This window comes from Barbus barbus, assembly GCF_936440315.1.
Source record: "Barbus barbus genome assembly, chromosome: 2".
Taxonomy (NCBI): Eukaryota; Metazoa; Chordata; class Actinopteri; order Cypriniformes; family Cyprinidae; genus Barbus; species Barbus barbus.
In genome coordinates, this window is record NC_136730.1 from 15979067 (window position 1) to 15998380 (window position 19314).

At 37.7% G+C, this 19314-nt stretch overlaps 1 protein-coding gene across 1 annotated transcript in view; it reads left to right on the forward strand.

Annotated features, from left to right (window-relative positions):
• The window catches only part of LOC306886756 (exostosin-2), a 29956-nt gene extending 10776 nt beyond the window's left edge, over positions 1-19180 (forward strand). The window contains exons 9-15 of the mRNA XM_079444069.1: positions 2483-2614; positions 8658-8847; positions 11763-11929; positions 13594-13737; positions 13875-14003; positions 16327-16409; positions 17203-19180. Coding sequence (XP_079300195.1) covers positions 2483-2614; positions 8658-8847; positions 11763-11929; positions 13594-13737; positions 13875-14003; positions 16327-16409; positions 17203-17341 — 984 coding nt within the window. The 3' untranslated portion in view covers positions 17342-19180. The remainder of the gene's footprint in view (positions 1-2482; positions 2615-8657; positions 8848-11762; positions 11930-13593; positions 13738-13874; positions 14004-16326; positions 16410-17202) is intronic.
• Positions 19181-19314: the final 134 nt, after the last annotated feature.

A 19314-nucleotide genomic window follows, 5' to 3' on the forward strand; every position in this document is an offset into this window, starting at 1 on the left:
GCCCACGGGCTGTCATTCGCACTGTACAGTAGACCAATCACAAAGGACTGCACCATCTGACCAATCACAGCAGCGAGTGCTCACTGAAAGGAGGGGTTTAGAGAGACTAATTCTTCCAACTGCTTCGCACGAGTCGTTTAGGAATCATTTAGAAATGAGGTAAAATTAAAGCTGTTTTTTGAGAAAATGAAAGTGTTTTTTGACCTTGGATGCATGTAAACCTGTTTTAGGAGACTCATAAAACAATATTAGCAACCTTAAAAGTGGCATAATAGGGGCACTTTAAATTCTTTATGATTCCCATCTGCAGTTATTGTAGCAAGTTATGGGTTCTATAGAACGGTGTCCCCTAAGGTAAAGGAATGATTCTAAATGTGTCAGAAGAGCAGCCAATGTCCTCTTACGAGACCCCGTCTTTTCCCTCCTCATAAAAATTCTTGCAAGCGTTCAAACAGGGCGGGTTCAGTGCTTGGTGGGTGCGGTATTCTCTCTGCCTTCTCCTGGTCGGAAAGGAAACTTTCATCACGAGCTGATTTATGGGCGGCTACGCTCCCCTTGGGATCAGAAAGTCTTTTTGAATCCTCTTCCCCTCTCCATAAAAAGAAAAGCTGTTTTTGTGTAGTTGTATTTCTTTAAGGTTTAAGGGCCAGGCCCTTAGGGGCCGATGAAAAGGGGGGGGGGGGGCGGGGGACTGCGCTCTTATGTGCTGAACTGAGTTCTGGGTTGAGTGTATGACAACAAACACAGCAGCAAATGAAAAGATGTGCAGCAAAATACCCTCGCAAGCAAAAAAAAAAACCTTGCTGCGTTGAGTTCAGTTCACTTGAGAGTAACTGGAATTGGATTCTTTGTGTTTAATGTTGCACAAACCTCTATTTCATCAAATGACACAATAAATCAATTTTAATTGTTGTTTTTAAAAGAAAGACCGTTAGCACTCTCTGACGTTGTTCAATAATTGGCCCAGGAAAATGTTGAAACGCCATTATTCTTGTTTTTTATATTCACCCTGGTCTCATTTGACACTTTGTAGTTAGACCTAATCTGACACTGTTTGCGGTCAGGCCAGGTAATGAGGCTGCCTCTAGCATGCACTTGGTCGACCCTGTTAAAGAGAACAGGGTCAAACAGGACCAGGAAGGGTGGAGCTGGGTCACTGCGGCATGGCGCCTCCTAGCAGGAGATAGCACTGTTTTATGGGTAATTAACTCTTATGTGCTCCTCACCCTTCACTGCTGGAGCTTTTGGTTTGGTAATGGAATAGCAGTAGAAGGAAAAGAGTGTGTGTTCTTGTATTGACAGATTATGTATACAGATTGTTTACCTTCTTATTTGGTGAATAATGAATTATTATTATTATTATTATTTTTTTATTTATTTTTTTTGCAGTATTGGCGTTTTGTAATATTTTGTTGTTCCTTTTACTTAAACCCTCAGGTTTTAATTGTTAAAGCTTAAAGTCGAGTTGAAATTAGGTCAGCTACCAGAATTTGGTAATTACTGGTATAGGTATACGCTGTTTTCTCTCTAATGGTATTATGAAAATTCTCATTGTGCAGTCCAATTCAAAAGTTTGGATTCAGTATTTTTTTTTTTTAGTGTCTTATTCTCGCTAAGGCTGCATTCATTTGATTAAGAATACTGTAAAAAGAGTAATATTGCCAATATTATTCCAATTTAAAATAAAAAAAAATATTCTGTTTTAATATATATTTAGGTTCAAATTATTCCTGTAATTACAAAGCTAATTTTTCAGCAGCCAATACTCCAGCCGTCAGTGTCACATGATCCTTAAGAAATCATTCTGATATTGCTGATTTGGTGCTCAAGAATCATTTCATAATATTATCATTATCAATGTGGAAAACAGGATTATTTGAATAGAAAGTTCAAGAGAACAATTTTTTGTAAATGAATTTTTTTTGATCAGTATAGAATTCTTTACTGTCTTACTGTTCTTTACTTTTTATCAATTTATTCATCCATGCGATTTATAAAAAAAATACAAAATTATACTGACCCCAAACTTTTTGAACAGTTCATGTATAAAAAACCTATATCAATCAGCATTATAGCAGCATTCAAGTAACATGGCAAAAGTGTGATTACATTGCAGCATGTCCCTGTGCTGGTGTGGAGTAAAATGACCTGACCTCTGCCCTTAAACTTTAGCTGCAGTCTCAGTGCCACTTGAGTGGAAAAGTTAAAAGACTGATAGTCTAAAGGGCTCATAACCGTCTGGAATGGTCCCTGCAGTCATGTCACCAGTCTTTAATGGGCTGTTTTGCCTTTGAATGTGTGTCGGGGTCATAAAGGCATGAGCAGGATGGTGGGAGTAAAGGGATGTGAGAGGTCTTATCTTATGCCTTTGGATGGTATCTTTCACATGGTTTTTGTGTGCTTATATATTTCTGTTTATCAGTTTGTGCTTTGCTGCTCTTACCACAAATATTTGAATGCCATGCCATTTATTGTTCCCTAGGCCCGTTGGTTCTGGGAAGCCTACTTCAGCTCCATGAAGGCTATTGGCATGACCACTCTCCAGATCATTAACGATCGCATCTACCCCTATGCAGCTTGTACCTACGAAGAGTGGAACAATCCTGCTGTAGTTGTAAGTAACTTTTTTTTGTTCTTTTTTTGAACGAATGAATGAATGATGCATTTATATAGCGCTTTATTGTGTATTGCTGTACTCCCAAAGCACTTTACAATCATGTGGGGGGGTCTCTAATAAACCAAGACACAACAAATAATGCATTTCACAGTTAAAATTTAGGGTCCCACTTTATATTACGTGGCCTTAACTACTATGTACTTGCATCAAAAAATAAGTACAATGTACTTAATGCGTTCACACTGTATTGCAAAACACTTTTGCTGCTATTGAGGTGGGATACGGGTAAGGCTAGCGACAGGTTTGGTGGTATGGGTAGGTTTAAGGGTGGGTTAACCTCCCGAGACCCTGCGTCCTCATATGAGGACATTATATTTAGAGAATTTCTCTGAGACTATACATGTCACAGTTTTAAGTCTAGATGTCCTGTACAGAGCACATTCAGGGCTTTTCAGAGATACTAAATGTTTGGATGTTTCACCATGACCACTCCCTCTCCTTGGTCTTCAAAAATGTCTGATATTAATTTAATGACACTCTTTTGAAAATATGAACAGAATATTTTGCAATTATCGTTTAAATCTGACAAATTCTTTAATTTTGTCATAAATCAACATCTCAGGAAAATGTTATGGGGTTTCAAATCAAAAAATAATTTTCTGTTATGAAACAGGACGTTGATTTCATGCATGTCCTCATATGAAGACACCGGGAATAAAAGCATGTTATTACGCATTTTGGGAGACAGCAAATGAATAGGGAAAGAAATTATATTTATATAAAATATATTATTTATATTAAAATATATTTATATAATTATATAAAATATATTTCTTTCTTTTTTCATCACATGTTGTCCCAAAAATGCATTAATATGCAAATTAGATTTAGTTTATAGATACATTGTATACAATGAGAACCCATTTATGGCCATTTTACACACATTTTGCATAAAGAAAAATGGACTATCAAATCATTCTGTTATAAAATAGTTGAGAATCATATTAATACAAAGTTTGGTAAAAAAAAAAAAATCCTGAAAACTAAAAATGTAGTGGTGATTTAAAAAAAAGAAAGTCTTTTTAATTTTTTTGTTTTTTTAATTGAGTCCCGATGTCCTCTACCAAGGACATAGCATAATTTAGGAATGAAATATCATTAAAAAATACATATTTTGTATGCTCTAAACAATGTAATGACATGAAAAAATACTAATTTTTTCCTAAATTTCCTAAACATTTCCGGGTCTCAGGAGGAGGTTAAGGTGTAAGGGATCAATCAACAGTGTAAATGTAATTACAGAAATTAATTACAAATGTAATTACATGCAGGTGTTTTTTTTAAATATAAGTACAATGTAGAAACATGTACACACACACTGGATGTACACAGTAAGTGCATTGTACCAAATGATTAATTTAAATGTAAGTACATAGTAGTTAGGGCCACCTATTATAAAGTGGAACCAAATTTGGTTTCTCCAAACTGCCCACATGTTATTTTTGGCTGTTTCTTAGAGAATAATCTAAATTCTCTCTGATTGACTGTGGGTGTCTGTTCACACCAAGTTGAATGAAACAGTAATTCACAGTGATTAATTTATTGTTTTTAGAACTCTCTGATAATTAATGCCATGTCTGATGCAGATCTTTCATCTTTCATTGGTGACTTTTGAATTTGAACTTGTTGTGCATGTTTTAATGGCAAAAATTTAGACTTTGTGTGAATAGGCCTTTAATCAAAGTAAAGTGTAAAATCACTATCAAATCTGACTTTTGGATCAAATCTGAATTTGTATTCAGTTCTTGCTGTCTTATAGGCACTGACTCTTGTGATGTGTTAAGACATTTTGTGTGTTTGCAGAAAATTAGATTTAAGGCCTAAATGGCATGTTAGATTAAGATAGAGCCTATGGACAACTTAGTTGTAGTGAGTTTGTGCCATTAAAAAAATAAAAGAACTGGGCTTATACTTTTCAGCTCCATGTTATTTTACATTACGTCACTAAGCAGTGGCAGCAGACAGCTTTGTAAAGACAACATTGCACATTGGTGTGAGCTTCACAATGCTCCAGCATCACGTAAAGCACACTCGTCTGTCTGTAAGTAAGTCCTGATTTGAGCACAGATCCTAGCTCATAATGTGTGCTGAAAACGGACTAATCCAACATTGTTTTTCCATTTCTCTGATTTTGTACGCAGTCAAAGCTTAGACCAGAAGTGGCAGAAGCGTGGAGTTCATTAGGGGCTTTGTTCGTTGTTGTTGTTGTTCTTCACCGGTTCTCAACATCACGCTACCATTCAGATCAAATGGCGAAATCCAGACCCCCAAGAGGCTAATAGTCCTATCTCTGTTTGACTGCTAATGTTACGGGAAATATTAAATACGTTCTGAATGTTCAGTAAAAACACGCTGAGCAGAATCGGAGCAGTACATAAATCGAGTGCATTTCTTGTTCTGCTTCCCTATATCCACCGGGACATAATTGAAAGCACATTTCTCCAGCTCTGCCTTAGGAGACGTCGCCAGGACAGGCAGCTTTTTGTGCTTGACTTCTGAGGGAACTCTCATTCGGCCTCTGCTTACCAAACGAATGCTTTATGTTCCATCATACATTTATTATCTGTGAAGAATTCTTAACATCACTAATTTTTGGAATGCCCATTGAGATTTTTAAATGCTGAAGGTTAATAGAGCTGAAGAAAATAAGCTATTACTTCAGATGTGTGATTTGTAAACCTGTACCGTATGTGCCTTGTGTGTCCCAGTGATGTATACATTTCCCATTCTGTTTCTTTCTGGAATCGGAAAGAAGGCAGGCACTGTTCATCTGTTTGAAGGATGAAACTGAAGCAACGTGACCGGTGCCTGTTCCTGACAGTTCAAATCTGCAGGAAGCCGCTGCCACTTAGAATGCAGCTCTTATTTTAGCCCAGTCTCTGTGATGTTAGCAATCGCTGCCCATCAGCTTCAATGAGAATCTGGAGGTAAATTTTCTGCGCACTGAGCCTTTGCAATTGAACAGGCGTCCATGCTTTCATCTGGCTTCCATTTTCGACTAATCCCAAAGCTGTACTAGTATGATCCCAGCTGCAAGACTCGCCAAGCCCCCTCGGCCCACATGAAATGGCCTGCAATCCCTCACATCACTCGAGCCGCCTATACCCTCTTCTTTTCACGTGTGACAAAGGAATACTGATGCCCAATAACAAACTGTTCTTGAGTAATTGTACCTAACCCATACACTTTCGCATCCGAGATGATAATAACAGTCTTGTCTTTAGGTGGTGAAATTTCTCTCCCTGTGATGCATTTCAAAGTATAAATAAAGAGGTTTAAATGGCACTTCTTGGCGTCGTATTTCAGACCTTGGAGAGTCTGGTTGGGTTTGGTTTGAGCAAATCCGCATTCATAGAAACAAGCCAAAAGTTGAGAACCCGGTCATTTACGGCTTGTTCCAAATAGCAGGTGAACACTGACTAACCACGAGCAAATATTCTGGCCTTGACTGTTGGAATAAAAAATTAGTCTTGTTTTCCTGCTTATTTACTTTAACAAATCACAAAGTCTCGACATGCGCTGAACCACACTGGAGCCTGCCCAATTAGATCAGAGCATTCAGACTGAGCTTATACGAACCACACCCCAGTGTTCTTCTTTATTCATCTTACCACTTATATGTCACAGTGGTACTTTAATTATTTCCCCCTCTGCTTTTGGTGTCCGTGTCAGGCACCTCAAAGAAATTTCCATTGGCATATAAAGTTTGTTTTTTATTAGCAGGATGGTTGACTGATGTTGTAGGAAGGACGACTGTGTCCATGGTGACAGACCGTGGCGGACGCTGCGAGGGAGCTGGTTAACCACGGCTCTCTATTTGCGGGCACCTTCAGCAGCTGCTGGATTGGATGGTGTAACGGGCCCACAGCCTTGCTGTAGACTATAAGCTGCATAGCATTTCTGCTTGGGGGTCTCATTTTGTGTGGCCTTTTTATTATCATTTTTTTTAATCAAACTCACGCCTTGATTAAAGGAAGTGTTATTAGTACTGTTATGAGGAAAATTTCAATGAAGGCCTCAAACCAAAAGTGAGAATTTTACATAGACGAAATGAGAGATTTGGTGTTTTTCTTTCTTTCTTTTTTAGAAGTGAAAATGGAATTGGCTTCAGCTACAGATTTAGGATCTGTACACCAGATGCAAATAATCTTTCACACTAAATCTATTCAAACCAGGTCCAAAACTTTTCCTTTTGCATTGGGAGGTTTTTTGAAAACTCTTCAAATTAGTCTTAAAATTAAAAGTAAAGCTGTCATTTTGTTCATTGGTGTTGCACCGAGCTGTCGCTTCGCTTTGCGTGTCTTGTCTACTGACAAAATAGAAGAGACCATGAACTGTAAAGAAAGTCTGTGTACTCAGTCTGCGTTCAGTTCTTATCCTTCAGGCCAATAAACAGCAGTCTTCATGACCGCATCAGAGGCCCTTTAAGCACTCGCAGTATTTACTTTACAGCGTCACTTGATCTGGGCTCCAGTCCGTGCATCTTTGGGAGTTTACAGGCTGTTTTAAAGTGGGCCAGGAAGATGAGCCAAGCCCCACACTGGCAGGAGACAGCCACTGACGCCGATAGCGTCCCAGCACCCCTGTTTCACCCCGGTCCTGCCAGAACTCATCTGCAGCCCTGCTGCACCAGAGTTCATTGGAGTGCGATCATGAAATTCCACTCTTGACAAAACAGCTTGGGATAAATTGCAACAAAAGAGATCCAAATTAGAATCGTAATTGTGCTCATTAATAGGTGTATCACATTACATTAAAACTCGCTTTTAAAGCTTGCTTTGGTGGTGGTCTAATGGATTAACAGCCACAGTAAAACGCTTTTATAAATACCAGAATTGTGGAAGGAGGATACACGGTTCTATACCCAAGAGAAAGGGTTTAGATCTAATATTTAACTATTTTAGAGCTCAAAGCTTGAGAAATAATTTAGAATATTATGAAGTGAGGATTGGATGGTTCTGAGAAATATTGTGTTTGTAATGGAGATCTCTATTTTGGAGCTGTGTAGGTCGAGATCATCAGTAACAGACAGAACTAATGTTGATGGTCTCTTGATGACATTAAGCATACTGATTGGTGCTGACTAGAACTAATGGTCATAACAAATGACACTGGAATTAAGTTCTCAGTTTCTATACTTATTTTGTAGGAAGGGAAATATTAAGAGCTGTTGGTGTTTTGACCAAGCTTCAGTATATACCATATGTTTTCATTTTATTTCAAGAAGAACACCAGAAAGTTTAACATTCTAATCAAATTCAGATACATAACAGTTAACAGGAAAAGGATGGACGAATGCCATGAAATGACAAAGAGCCTAAAGCAAGGAAGTATTTAATTTAGCTCTTAATATCTGACCACAGTGTATTTGATCTTCACATTGTCATCCTCTGCTCTCTCCCAGATTTCACTAAGGTCAACCTAGGAAAACATTCTCTCTTAATCCATCCTCTTTTTGAAATTTAGACTACCGCAAGGAATGTAGCACCTTTGCACACAAAGCCTTCTTCGGATTAAACTGCGATAGACGTTTTAAAGGACTGTCACGATAGAGATGCTTTGAGTAGTTTGAGTAGTCCCGCTTATAGCAGTTCTCTAGGTTATAGAGAATGAGATCTTGGCTTTTTATTTTCATCTGAAGGAGAAGGTTTAGGTGAATGTTGGCGCTATGAAAGGTCATGGCATGCTGCTCCAGCTGTTTGTTAACTCTGCTCTAAACTTTCGACATTCCATGCCACTTTTAATCACCTACCCACCACTGCTGGTTATTAGCATTCTCAGTAATCTTTAAATTTTATAGTCCATGCGTGTTTCCAAATAAAGCCATGTTTTGGCTGAGGCTGCGGTTTATCTGACTGCACTTCATGTCATTAAATAAGTCATGGAAAGTCTTTTGCATTTGTTGTAAAGATAAGACAACAGGTACACTAAATTGAGTTTCCCACTGATTTATTTGAATTTATTCTTTTTATCTCAACAGAAATGGACAAGTGTGAACAATCCACTTTTTCTTCCTCTCATACCGCCACGTTCACCAGGGTTCACGGCTGTGGTCTTGACCTACGATCGAATCGAAAGTCTCTTTAGGGTCATCACTGAGATCTCCAAGGTGCCCAGCTTGGCCAAACTACTGGTGGTGTGGAACAACCAGAACAAGAGCCCCCCTGAAGGTTAGTGTCACATTGTAGGATTGCATTATATATTTCTACTATATGTGTCCCTGGACCACAAAAACAGTCATAAGTAGCATGGGTATATTTGTAGCAATAGCCAACAATTCATTGTATGGGTCAAAATTGTTGATTTTTCTTTTATGCCAAAAATCATTAGGATATTAAGTAAAGATCATGTTCCATGAAGATATTATGTAAATTTCCTACCTTAAATATATCAAAACTTAATTTTTGATTAGTAATATGCATTGCAAAGAACTTAATTTGGACAACTTTCAAGGTGATTTTCTCAATATATATTGATATTTTTTTTGCACCCTCAGATTCCAGATTTTCAAATAGTTGAATTTTAGCCAAATATTGTCCTATCCTAACAAGCCATGCATCAATGGGAAGCTTATTTATTCAGAAGATGTAGTAATCTCAAGTTCCAAAAATTGATCCTTGTGACTGGTTTTGTGGTCGAGGGTCACAAATGTAATTTTAAATGCTGTTCGCTTGGTTTTTATTTCGTGTTTATGTAACTCTTGTGTTTTTGCCATGAAGGTAGCCTCAGATGCTGGGGGGGGGGGGGGGGGGGGGTACAGTGTATCAGCTGTTGGATAAATATGTATCAGCTGATATTTTATGTTTAATGGTGATAAATGTTTATCTCCCTTGTTGTTACCTTTAGATGACCTTCATCATTATGTAACACTCATTTAAAGTTAATCTTTGAAACATTAGCTTACTAACACTGTTAAATCGTATCTTTAGATACATCCCAAAATTAACTTTTAACATTTAAAATGACTGCTTTTAGTTTGTATTGTATTATTTATATTAAATTTGAACAGTATGAAATATAGAAACATTCGATTTTAATATCAGCCATTTATTTGTTACTGGCCATGGCATGAAGATAATTATTGACATAAAATTATTGACATCTGCCGGAACTTCAATAACATTGCCGTTCTCTGTCAGGATAATAAAACTTATTTAGTTTGACTAAATGTACTTTGTTTGGTTAGCAAATTGTTGAATTTGAAAAGAGATTGTGACTAAATCTACACTGTTTTTCTGACAGCTTAAATTATGAAAGAATGAAAATGTGACACTCGTATGAAATGCACTCGTACAAAAGACATGAAACCCCTGATATGGAACAGATGAATGATAAGCCAGCAAGTAGCCAAATCATGTTCCTCTTGAGGTTGGAGAATTGAAAGCATGATGTGCCTTGGTCTGTGGCCAAACCTTTCTGGTTTATCTTCAGATATGGAGTGAGAACCCAAGTGTTTGTTACTGCCCCTGGCATGTAGATGCATGTGAGGAGATGGCAGAAATTTGGCTTTTCTCATTGACCGTCTATGAGCTGTTAATATCTGTGCTTCCTATTACTCCTGACTAGACGAATTAAGTGTATTTTAATTCAGTGTGATATATGGCCTGTTTTCACCAGTCATCCACCCTTAAACTTTATTGTCAAACCAAAAGGATCGTTTCCATAACGGTCTCCCTTTCCTACAGCTGTGGTCAAATTTATGGCCCATTACACATGTCAAAATATGCTGATATTAGTAGTTATTTATTGTGGCTCTGCCTCTAATGATACTGCTTAACAAGGCGATTAGCTATGCGTCTGTTTATGAAGTCCCTTGGAAAAAAGCAGAATAGGGAATTAAATATATCCTCTCCATAGATTTGAGTAATGCCATTATGAAGGGAAATACTTTGAAGTAGACTAATGATTCACTGTTGCCTTTGATTAGAGGCATCGGTGAAGCCGGGCTCAAGCTTTTGTGACCCATTAGAATTAATAAGGTCTGTTCACAGGTCAACCTGGGGCTCAAGCCCTGATGAGGATGGATTTCCTCCACACCCTTTTCCATCGCTGATTATGTTTGTTTATTTCAAACAGCTTTAGCTGCCCAAGTCTTGACTGTTTGTCATTTTAATGAGGTGCTGGCGACTTCTGATAATAGGACTGCGATTAGGGAGTTTCTCAATGGGCCTAATACTTGGAGGGGAGGAGAGCTTTTATATTGTGGTGTCACAGGGGATATAATTTGCTAAAGCTCTTTTAAAATGTTCCTACATAAAGTACAGACCAAGTGAAATTTCAGTACAGGGCAAGGAAGTGATTACAGGCCCAAGTTGTTTGACGCAGTCGAGATTCCTGCTAGTTCTTATGGTGTGTATTTATGATGTGTTAATGTCTAAGTTTGTGCATTGTGGCGCTCTGGATTATGCCAGTTAGTTTTAGTTGTTAAAATGTTACTTGTCTTTGTAGTCCATCATGACTGTGTTTGTTTCAGTTTTTGTTGAACCCTCCATGCTAGGCTTGGATGTGGTGACGGTATCAGTTTACTTGCATGTGAAGATCTGGCTCTTCTTTGAGCCTTTGTCTGAGGCCAGGGAGGTTTTCCGGCAGTTAGGAAATACTTTTTCTTTTTTCCTTTCATAGTTTATGTCATCTTGTGGAAGTACACTGTAGGCTGAATTGCGTCGACCTAACGGAGATGAGCTCATTCCATATCTCCTGAGATTTCCAGGGTCTATACCCCGGCTTTGGGGTAGCGGTATAATTGCTGACTCCCCCAGTCTTAGGGTCCCTGTGTTTGAGTTCCAGTAGACTTTCTCTCGTCAGTTTTATGAGGTGACACTCTGTGCCATCTGTCTTCTGCGTGCTCTGAACTCCTCCCAAGCTCTTACTCAACTGAAAATAAAGAGCGTTGTCTCTTCTGCCCTGAGAAGAATGTAAGTGTGGTCAGATTCATATGTGCTTTTACTCAGTGATGTGTTTAGATTTATCCACCCACGCTCTCTTTTCCACAGTTGCTGCCATCGCTCATAGTTTTTCATCTCTGAAACTGACAGTGTATTATTATTAGCTCACTGTTTTCTTTTTCTCCTTCTCTCTGTAACAGAGTTGCTCTGGCCCAAAGTCGCAGTACCTCTCAAAGTGTTGCGCACCAAAGAAAACAAGCTCAGCAATCGCTTCTTCCCATTTGATGAGATCGAAACAGAAGCTGTCCTGGCCATTGATGATGACATCATCATGTTGACCTCAGATGAGCTGCAGTTCGGATATGAGGTAGTAAAAGCACTGATTCCCTGTTTGTGTACTACTACTTAATTCAAAATATATGTGCTACACTGATGAAGGTTTAGTATTATATGGGTAGCTTGAAGTCAGTCTGTACTTCTATATTGGGTCTTGCACCTAGTTGCAAACCAGTACTCTTACATAGCACATACGATGTTCAAAGGTTTAGGGCAAGTAAGATTTTTTTTTTTTTAAGAAATTAATACTTTTTTTTCCCAGCTGGATTGCATTAAATTGATGAAAAGTGACAGTAAAAAATTTGTTACAAAAGATTTCCATTTCAAGTAAATGCTGTTCTTTGAGCTTTCTGTTCATCAAGGAATCCTGAAAAAAATGTATCACAGTTTCCACAAAAATATTAAGCAGCTGTTTTCAACATTGATAATAAATGTTTCTTGACCATAAAATGAGCAAACGTAATGTGATTTCTGAAGGTTTAAGTGACACTGAAGACTGCAGTAATGACCGTTGAAAATTCAGCTTTAAAATCACAAAATTACATTTTAAAATATTTTAAATTAGTAAACAGTTATTTGAATTTGTATTAATATTTTGCAATGTTATTGTTTTACTGAATATTTGATTATGTAAATTAAGCCTTTGTGAGCAAAAAACCTTAAGGATGAAATATATACTGACCCCAGACTTTTGAAATGTAGTATACTTTCATTTTGGATGTACTAATTATAATTCAGGAAAACTGGTTTGTGATTTCAGATTCAGCTATTACTGCATTCAGGGAGAAATGAATACATTTTGCCCTGTACACTTAGAGCTTGTTTTTCGAGCATTTGACATTTTCTTTGGAACCTGGTTATTTTCCTTTCTTAGTTTGGTTCGTGTAGGAACAAAACAGACAAACGGCAGGTCTGAAAATAGTAGTATTCTTAGTCTGCATGTGATTTACAGATATCGCACTGAATGAGCACCTTTTATCTTAGTTAAATGGATTCAATTGAAGTAGTTGCCTAAATTCACAGTATTTCCAGGGATTGTATCTGGAGCATCTAGGGATTAATTGTCTTCCCCACATGTACAATGATGATAGAGCAGAACTGTGGTCCCAGTACCTCTTTGGGTCACTCATACTTAAAGTTGATGAGTCCTGCACTGCTTTAGATGTAGTGCAGGATTTTCAAACCATCCTCTGTTGCCTAAATCTGCTCTCGGCATCTCAAAGCATTCCTTACGGTCGAAGTCTCTTATTTTTTTTTTTATAATTTAGATTTTTTCATATATGAAGGATGACAGGACAGGCAATGCTCTCCATGGCTACAGGCTTGCCTTCAACTCACCTGCAGGCATTTATACACTATTGAGAGAATGAAGTGTAATTTATGGATAATTGTATGAAATGGAAGACAGCTTTAGACATGGCTGCATGGCTAAGACACTGCTTTTGCTGCTCAGGAATGACATTCAAGAATTTCTGCATCATATTCTGTAGGCCTGCTTGTCATTTTTGGGATTAACAAGCTGTTAGACCTAAACTTCATTGACTTAACCCTAGATATTCAAGGTTTACCGTCCTTTGAAGTCAGTATTATCTAAAACGACTCTAATTGTTGAACAGTTGACTGATCCTTTATGGTCTTAGATTTTCTGATGGGTTTATATTATGTCTCAAATGTGTTCTGTGTGTCTGTGTGTAGGTATGGCGTGAGTTTCCAGATAGGCTGGTCGGATATCCCGGACGGCTCCACTTATGGGACCATGAAATGGGCAAGTGGAAATATGAATCTGAGTGGACTAATGAAGTGTCAATGGTCTTGACTGGAGCTGCGTTCTATCATAAGGTACAGCACAAATCCTTCATAGACTCGTCCTCCCTTTATGTTGTTCCTCAGAGATCAATAGGGTTTATCGTCATTTGTAATTCAAAACCCTCAATTAAGGTCATTCTTTTCATCAAAATAGTTTGTTTCCTTTCCAGTACTTCAACTATCTCTACACGTATAAAATGCCCGGAGACATTAAGAACTGGGTGGATGCTCATATGAACTGTGAAGATATTGCCATGAATTTCCTTGTGGCCAACATCACTGGCAAAGCCCCAATAAAGGTAACATAACCTCAGAGTACAATATGCCGATTATGTTCTGATAGTGCCTGTTTGCTTTGGTTCTCTAACTACTTTGGAGGAAATCAAATGAGCCATATCATGGAAAACCAGATTTTTTTTTTTTTTTTGATTTCTGAAATAAGAGTACACAAAGCTCCATCTTTAACCTACCCAAATCACTAATGGAAACTAATATCAAAAGCCAAAACTTTACTATTGTTACAGTGTTTACTACATATATTCCCATTCAAAAGTTGAAAACAGTTATGCTGCTTAAACCGTGATACATTTTTGAATGCATCAAACAATGAATTCTTTAATAAATGGCATGTTCAACAGCATGTATTTGACATTATAAATGTCTTTATTTTCAGTTTTAGCAATTTAATGTGTCCTTGCTGAATAAAAGTATTAATTTCTTTCAAAAACAAATATTACTGATCCCAAACGTTTGAACTGCAGTGTAATTCTGTTTTTACAATAAAGAAACCAAATCCCATCACATTTATTTAAAACTGCAAGCTCACAACTCTTGTGAAATGTATTACGTTTTTGCCGTAGCACTTGGGATTCAATAGCAGTCTAGTGCCATCATGAAAAAGTAGTGCAGGAAACATTTTAAGCGTATTAACACAAAGCTTTCATTTAAAGAATCAGACAGGTTGGCAAATAGATCATGATGGAAAAAAAAATCTGGAGGGAAAAAGTATTATCCCTTAAAAATCAATGTGGGCGTTCTGACAATGTTCCCTGGAGCTCTGTCTCTGATCATCTTTCGCCTTTCTCCTCAAGCCTCTACAGTCTGTAGTCTACAGTGACTCTGTCCAGGTGCTGTTCGGCCTGTAAAGTCCTGGCCTTAACCTCTGTTATCTGGATGTCACTGTCTGCCTCTCTCCTGCACGTTCTGTTTTTCTAAGCTCACTGGGGCACATTCATTCTGCAGTCAGTTACACTGTGAACCTTCTCCCCTCTCTCCTCCACATCCCTACATCACCCACACCTCCTAGTGCCCCAACACCACGCTCCCACTGTGGAGTGTCAGTCAAGTGTGTGTGTTGTTGAAGGAGGGATGGGGCAGAGGGCTCGTACATCATTCATCTAATGAGTGCGGCAGATACGGTCGTTTAGCTAGGCCATGGGCACGGACGGCTCTCTCATTACATCTGACTTATACGACCTGTCATCAAGTCATCTCCTCCCACTCAGCTCCCAAACACACACATACACACACTTCACAGAATCCCATCTTTGCAGCCCCAGCTCATTATTACACAACCTTATCAATGCTGTGTCAGATTCTGTTGTTTTTTTAATATGAGTAGTGTGTCATGATTTCTCAGCATGAAATTTGGAGATACAGATGCATGTAGGTCAGACAGTTTTATTTTTGAGGTAAGAACAGATAAAACACTTGTTGAGGTTTATGCACTGAATAAAAAATAAAAGAAAGTCTGTATAAGTCTTCCTCTAGCATTAGAAAAGTCATACAAATTTGCTGCTGTGCAAATATTCCAAACAATATTCTGGCATTTTTTGACATTTTTGAGTTTTATTAAAAAACATTAAATAAGATATCAGACAATAGCAAATAAAATATAATTTATTTGTTTTACAGTGAATATATTTAACAGTATATTTACAATTTTAGCTGTAACCTTTTCACAAGTTTAAAGGTTTTTTCTGGCTTTCCTGAAATAAATGTTTGTTTGACATCTTCCTGTGGTTGATAGGGCGATTGAAAAGTTATCTTCTCTCATGAATATTTCAATATACTTTCAGATGGTTATTGTTTTTATTTTGTTTTAAAAAGCAAAAAAAAAAAAGAAGTGTTTTCACTTTTTGTGACCGTGTTTTCAACTCCAGTCCTCCTTGGGAACCAACTCTCAGAATGTTTTAGATGTCACCATATTCACAACTCTAAGAAGCTGATAGGTGTTTTAATTAGTGAGACATCTAAAACATTCTGCTAGGTGGGTCACCAAGACTGTAGTTGAGAGACGTTGTAGGGTATACCAAACTGAATCATGGGTATTTATAGAAAGGTGAAGAACCACCAAAATGACAATATTGTAGCTCTGCCTTGACTAAAAATTGGTCAGACCAAAAATGTTTCACAATGTCATGAGACAATAAGTTGTATAAGGACAAAATTAAAGGACTTGTTTTGTAAGATTGACACAGAAAAACTACAACAGAATACAACAATTTCAATATAAAACTGACAGTTTGAGAACTGAGACTTAGTTTGAGATTGAAACAAAAAAAGCTCATTGTGAGTTAAAACGATCAGATACATCACATTTGTTTTTCTCTCTTTCTCTAGGTTACTCCTCGGAAGAAATTCAAATGCCCGGAGTGCACAGCGATTGACGGGTTGTCCCTAGACCAGACGCACATGGTGGAGAGGTACAGTATAAACAGGGGTTCCCTTTAGTTGGGCAGAGGGGGCTTTGGCAGCATTCTTGGCATTTGAAACACATTGTGGGTTTAACCAACAATTGGCTCATTGTAGCACAATACAGGAGATACTTTCCTGTACTCTCAGATCAAAACATTCAGATTCACTGGACCTTACGAAAAAACCTTCCTTCGCAAAGAACTGTGACTTTCCTCTCTGTCAGAGGTTCACCACAAATCATTAATTCATTCTGTGTTTCAATTCTAGTATGAACCAGGCAAAGCATGCATCAGAAAGGCTTGAATTGATTTTCCTTGAAAATCACAACCGTTTCCTCATCTGCTGAAACATAATCAGTCTTGATGATTAGTTTCATGTTTCCAAGCTGTGTTTGAGGAATTAAAGCAGCCGAAGCAGCCTGCGAGAGAGTGTTTGACCTTGATGTGAATACGGAGTGGTAGCAGCCAATCAGGGACTCCTTTGACTGCTGAACCCTTCCAGGGGTCACACTTGTTTAGATTGATGAAGGGGTTCCTGCCTCTGGTTATGCTTCTCTCTCGATACATTTCCTGTCATAAGTGCAGGGTCCTGGGAATGCCAGGCATTTTGAAAACATCTGATCCCTGTTTTACGTTGTGCATGTACCTCATGATTCAGATGCTTCTACAAAATGCTAGTTAGGTTGTACCATGAACACCCAATTTTTGGGGAGACAGATTTTCCGACATTGGCATCAGATCCACGATCCATGTTTCCCTTTTTCCTCCACTCTTTCAGCCTCTTTCTTTTTTTTCTTTCCAGGTCTGAGTGCATAAACAAGTTCGCCTCTGTGTTTGGCACCATGCCTCTGAAGGTTGTCGAGCACCGTGCCGATCCTGTACTCTATAAAGACGATTTCCCAGAGAAACTCAAAAGTTTCCCCAACATTGGTAGTCTGTGACACTACCACAACTCTTTCCCACCACTTTTCTCTCTCAAACAGGCCATGGGCACTCCAGGATTTCTCTTTCTCGTATCGTATCTAACCTAATGACATTTGAGGAGTGCCGTTCCACTAGTGGTGTAATGGGAAATGATGCACTGTATAACTTATTATCATGTTTTCACTCTCGAGGATGGTTGCTGAAACGGGACGATACATCGAGTCTGATGAGGACAGGTGTGGTTGACACTATATCCATGTGAGGAAAGTAAACGCATACAGATGAATCACAGCCCACTGGTAAACAGTGGAGGATATATATATTAATGTAATTTTACATTTTATAGTTTAACTTAAGATATGCATCACGCTGAACAAATTGTAGCATAACTTGAACTGAATATCTCAGATGTTGAGTTGGGGCCATTAGTTTGTACATGAGATATTGTTTTGCACAGTCACGGTTAGTGATTTTAATACTTCAGTTTGAGTTATATCAGTTTGACATTTCATTTTATATTCAGTTGCTGACTTTTTGAATGTTGCTGGAGGAAAAAAAAAGTATTTTATATAAATGTTCCCTATTTAGGTCAGCTCTTACATCTGCCTAATTAAAGCGTATTTTGGGTATTACTAGATATTGAAAGACACTATTTGCAGAGTTATATATTGTACAGCTGATAGCAGTATGGTTAAATGGCATGAAATTGCAAAGAACTCATTCATACTCAATGAATTCACATTTCTTTTTGATATCTCCATTTGTTTGAATTGTTTTGTTGTTTATTTGTTTTTTACATTAAGATGTATTATATGTAATAAACAGAGTGTGGAAAAATAAATAATTTAGAGATGTGCATTTTGGTCATTTTGACTGTGAAAGTGCTTTTTCTTTTTTTAAATGGTCTCTGTGTACATGCTTTTTTGACCTTTACATCTTGCTGTTTTTCAAGCTTCTCACAGTGCAAGTGTGGCATTTGTTACTTGACAGTGTGTCAAGTTGAAAATAGTTCAAATTCTAAAAGCTGTTATAAGATCATTCATTTGGTTTCAACACATTGCACTTCACCATGCTGACAAAAGTTGATATTCTTTTGTGACCTCAAACAGATCACAGAATTAACGAGGCGCCATTTCGGCACATTTTAGAATAGTTGTTGCTGGAGTTTGATTGGTGTGAAATGTTCTAAAGTTTTGATGTTCATTATTGTGTTTTCATTTCTGTCACTTCTGAGTATTCATATTCTCATTCTCATCCCTAATTTGATGGTATGTTGACTTAGTGCAGATTTTGGATGAATTGCCGTCTTTTTTCCAGCTACCTCTGTTGTCTGGGCCCAGAAGCAGATGTCTGAGCACTTTGAGTGATTTAGGTTCAGAAGCCTGCACGTCTGAGATAAATTAATTTCATCTCCATGGGAGTGAACTTGTGAGGAGTAATCTATTCCTGTTCTGACTCTTCCTGCATGAAGAAAGTGAAAATCTGGTAAGGAAATTTTAGCAACATGTTTAGTATTGGAAATGTCACTGAATGACCAATTACACACAGAGAGCCAGATTGTCTGCAGCTTGTGAAGTGTTTTATGCAAAATCTGTCTACTTTAGAAAAATGTGTATGAGAGGAAGCATTTATCTCTGAGCTAATCATCAAAGTCAAGGATTTAGGCCTATCTGAGCTATCCTTTTCTGCATTATGAAGGCATTTGTCACCTGTTATTAACATGCATTTCATAATCCACTTGTAAAATATGAGCAGTTTTTTTGGGGTCCACTTTCTTTTGTGCTGCTGTTCTGTATTTATCAATTGAAAGCTGCATTTATGGATTGCAATTTATGAATACAATTACTAATATATTGCACAGGGATATTTGATTAGTTTTTTTTTAATGTTTTATTCATCTGGATTTAGAGAAACAAACAAAAATGAGCACACAGAAAATGAAACATCCATAGTAGAATACCCAGCACCTGTAATGGTTAAACTTTGAAAT